At 39.0% G+C, this 4,297-nt stretch overlaps 1 protein-coding gene across 1 annotated transcript in view; it reads right to left on the bottom strand.

Moving 5' to 3' along the window:
• nfic (nuclear factor I/C) overlaps positions 1 to 4,297 on the bottom strand; it is a 67,373-nt gene that overhangs the window by 46,096 nt on the left and 16,980 nt on the right. The window contains exons 2-3 of the mRNA XM_008408170.2: positions 998 to 1,168; positions 727 to 903 (exon numbers count right to left, since the gene is read on the bottom strand). Coding sequence (XP_008406392.1) covers positions 727 to 903; positions 998 to 1,168 — 348 coding nt within the window. The remainder of the gene's footprint in view (positions 1 to 726; positions 904 to 997; positions 1,169 to 4,297) is intronic.

Raw genomic sequence — 4,297 nt, 5'->3', positions numbered from 1 at the left:
AGTGGATGCCCTTCGTGAAGCCATCTTCAACACTTGGAGCAACGTTCCCACTAGCCTCCTGGAAACACTGGCATCAAGCCTAAACCATTGTTTGAAGTCATCAAAAAGAATGGTGGAGCTACTCATTTACTGAGTCCTTTTTTGACACTTGGAGTTCTGTTTTGGGGGGTTTTCAGGTTTTTTTGAGCTATGGTCTTAAACTTTTGATCAGCTGAAAAAAATCATGTTTTAGTGTAAATGCAGTTTTCAGAAAATTCCCTGCTCAAAAGTTCTTGTCTCTTTCACTGATTTTTTCCTTTAACATTGTGACGCTCTACTTAGAACCTTCTTAAGATCCAATAGTGCAAGATGCAAATTCTTGCAATTTTTTGACTGGTCTTAAGATTTTTATCAGGAGTGTATATATATGTATATGTATGTATATATATGTATGGAAAATTCACTTTAGTGTACTAATTTATTTGCTTCTCCTGCTGGGCTATGCCACCTGCTGGTTTAAAAGAATAACTGCAATTGGCCAAAATACTGATGCTTTCGATGTGTGTTCATTTGATCCGTTGTGAGTTGGCATTAACAAGTTTGGTTCATCTATGATGTTCAATCATTCCCAACAAGAATATACACTGAAAATAATAACTTATAACTAATAACTAGTAGAAAATAATGTGATTATTTTCTGCTAATAACTCTCCTTAGCAGAAAATATCTACTTATCTATCGATTTACCTTGTCAGCTTGTCTGAGACAGTCTATTCGTCTCATTTTGCCTTTCTGATCAGGATTTGACAAGACACAACACGCAGCCTTCTTCCCAGTGATTGACAAGACAAAGTCCTCTCTGCATTCAGGTCTGATGTCTTTTCTTAGTTTCGCCAAAAGTCGGCTAGCCCACTTTTGTTTCACCTAGTAGCAGAATGATACAGAAACAGAAATCTCAGTTCATGAAATCAGCACTTTAGTTGATAATTAGCTGCACAGCATTATTTTAAAAATCTACCTCTGCTTTTTCTCCCAGTAATTCATCTTTAACAGCTCTCTCTTCTTCTTTAGTCATCCTCTTCTCATGTTTTTTGAAGTACTTCCTCTTTCTGGCCTGAAGGTTAAACCATGTATAAGCGAAGGCACGAACCTGGGGCAGCAGAGCCTCAATGAATGGATGGAACTCATCCTACAGGACAAACAGACAAACACACACACACACGCGCGCGCGCGCACACACACACACACACACACACACACAAAAGGTTAATGCATGGAATAACAATCATTTAACCAAAATAATTGAGTTTCACATACAAATTGTGTGAGTTCAAATACGTTTAAGAATAAGTAAACTAGAGTTGCTAATTGAGTTTAAGAACTACTTAGAATAAGTTTTGGCCTGTCCTGTGAACCCAGAGTGGTGGGTCCTATGGAGGACAAATTCTGCAAAAATCAAGAATAGATAGAGAATTAAATAAATTGCCCCATAAAATTGTTTAATGTTCCAACAAATGAACCAAAATAATCATTTCATGATTTCTATTTTTAATCTATTGTTTCATTTATTTCATGTTAAACTTTTTTTTCAAACATTTACTTTTCTTATTTCTTTCCTTATTTCATTTTTAGATATTTTTATACCACTTATATATTGTTAATAAATCTATTTTCAACTAATTATTGTAATCCATCTTAATTCAAAAACTGATCAGATCTAATTTCTGAGCATTTCTTGTACTGGAGACACCACCGCTGGAGACATCACATTCTTTGTGTTAGAGACGTCACTGTCAAACTCCCTGCAATAAAACTCGGAGCTGATCAGATAAGAACTGATCCCCAATACAAATGCAAGGCCTGGATCCCAAAGCCTCGTCTTTGGAGTCAACCTCCAACTGAGACACAAGAACTGCGAACCTTTTTCTTCTAACCTGCTTGCCAAGAAGCAGATTTATTTCAAAACCTTCAAAGTGTTCACTGTAGAACTTCTAGAAAGTATTCTGCGTACCACGCGTTTGTGCGTTCCCATAGAGACTCTTGGCGTGTCTGCCTGCTTTGGCAGCCTCTCCATTCCTCGACCAGAAAGATACTTTCCTCTGTGTTTCCAACCAAAAGTACCACAGGTTCGGCTGAGAACCCCACGCTGGGTCGCCAGCCAACCCTCGACACCTTCCTCAAGTTGTTTTGTTCCATCAATTTTTGGATTTTTGGACATTGCTTTGATCAATGATCAACTCAAAGGGAGAACGTTTCATTATCTGAGCTGAATTAAGTGTTTAAAATAAGGTTCTTGTTAATTGCCTTTCTGTTGCATTTTGTGCTGATTACATGCTTGTGTTAGAATGGAATTAGCGGTATATTTCTGTGTGTATATGTGAGTTTTTGCCATATTTTATTATTAATATTGAAGAACTCAATAGAACAGATTTATTATCAGAACTGTTGTCATCAATATTATTATTATTTGTTTTAATATGTAAATTATTTTATTAATATCATTATCATTGTCAGTTTTACCTTATTTTATTGCTATCACCACTAAGATTTTATTTTTTTATTTTTATTTATTTTTTGGGCCGATCTGAACTCGAGTGGTGTTCTGTTGTTGGGACTTCAGTGCTCGTCACAGAACTCCATCACAAACCACTGCAGCCATCACGAACACCATGTTCAGGCATAAGGGCGTCCATATGTGCACTTGTCACCAGGACAGCCTAGGCCGCAGTTCGATGATCGATTTTGTCATCGTTTTATCGGATCTGCGGCCGTATGTCTTGGACACTCGGGTGAAGAGAGATGCGGAGCTGTCCACTGACCACTACCTGGTGGTGAGTTGGCTCCAGTGGTGGGGGAGGAAACCGGTCAGACCTGGCAGGCCCAAACGTGTAGTGAGGGTCTGCTGGGAACGTCTGGCGGAGTCCCCTGTGAGACGGAGCTTTTACTCTCATCTCCGGCAGAACTTTGAACACGTTCCGAGGGTACCTCGGCAATGGTACCTCCATAGGAGGGGGAATCAGTGTAGCACCAACACTGTTTATAGTGGGGATGGTGTGCTGCTGACCTCAACTCGGGACNAGATAGATAGATAGATAGATAGATAGATAGATAGATAGATAGATAGATAGATAGATAGATAGATAGATAGATAGATAGATAGATAGATAGATAGAGTGCTATATGAATTAAAAACGGCAATTGTCCACTTACGCAAGAGTATCGATTCACATAGTTCGCTTATCGTACGTTTATTTGTTTGGCTATCACGGTATATACGACTGTTTATTATCTTAACCAAACATTAAAACTGTCAGGAAAATCTGGAGGCCATTTGAGTTAACATTATTTAGCTGCGGAGGTCGTTTTCATCAAGTTTTTGGCTGTAGACTCCAAAACGGGGAGCGGCTGTGCTGGACCGTTGGCTTGATCTATGCCATAGGTGTCAAACTCCAGTCCTGGAGGGTCACTGTCCTGCAACATTTATATGTGCCGCTGCTGCACCACACCTGAATACAATAATTAGGTGATGAGCAGGACTCTGGAGAACGTATCTACACAATGAGGAGTTAATTAAGCCATTTGACGATGTGGCACATCTAAAAACTGCCAAAATGTTTTTTTATTATTATTAGTTGGTGACTGAAGTCTGTTATGATGACTTCAACACATTTCTTCAGACAGGTTGGCACAACTTTTAATGCTGTCCAAAAATGTTTCTATAAGCTGACTTATTTCTTTAATTATTTCTGAATTTTTTATGCTTTATCTTGCAAACCGGGTGTGCAGAGTAATTTGAATGAATATGATAGTGACACATAGAGGTGAGTCTGATTAGTTTTACTCACACTTCTTTTTAAAATATTTATTTATTTTAATGTTTCTGCTGTATTTCCTGTTTTTCCTTCAGGGCTGGAAAAAACAGGCTTCTGTTGGTTCATGTTCTCTTTCCTACATCCAAGGGCCAAAGAAAAATGCCAAAACAGCTCATGTCAAACTGTGGACCATGTAGTCAAATATGTGCAGGTATGTGTTACTCTAATGATCCTAGGTCTTTGTAGAAGCACTTTCTTATTGGCTTCATTTGCTATTTGAATGTAGCTGTTCTCTATATAGTTAATTTTTATTATTTGTTGTCTTAGCATTTTGCCAAAGATGGGAGCCAGTGTTGAAGCCTTCCTCATTGCTGTGGAACCAGGACAGGCCTTCCTCCTGCAAGTTGGCTCTTGGGACGTGGAACGTCACCTCTCTGGTGGGGAAGGAGCCGGAGCTACTGTGTGAGGCTGAGAGGTTCCGGCTAGAAATAGTCGGCCTCACCTCG

Source organism: Poecilia reticulata, linkage group LG4, assembly GCF_000633615.1.
Source record: "Poecilia reticulata strain Guanapo linkage group LG4, Guppy_female_1.0+MT, whole genome shotgun sequence".
Lineage (NCBI taxonomy): Eukaryota > Metazoa > Chordata > Actinopteri > Cyprinodontiformes > Poeciliidae > Poecilia > Poecilia reticulata.
Note: the sequence above shows the minus strand (reverse complement) of the source record. Positions and strands in the feature narration are given on the sequence as shown.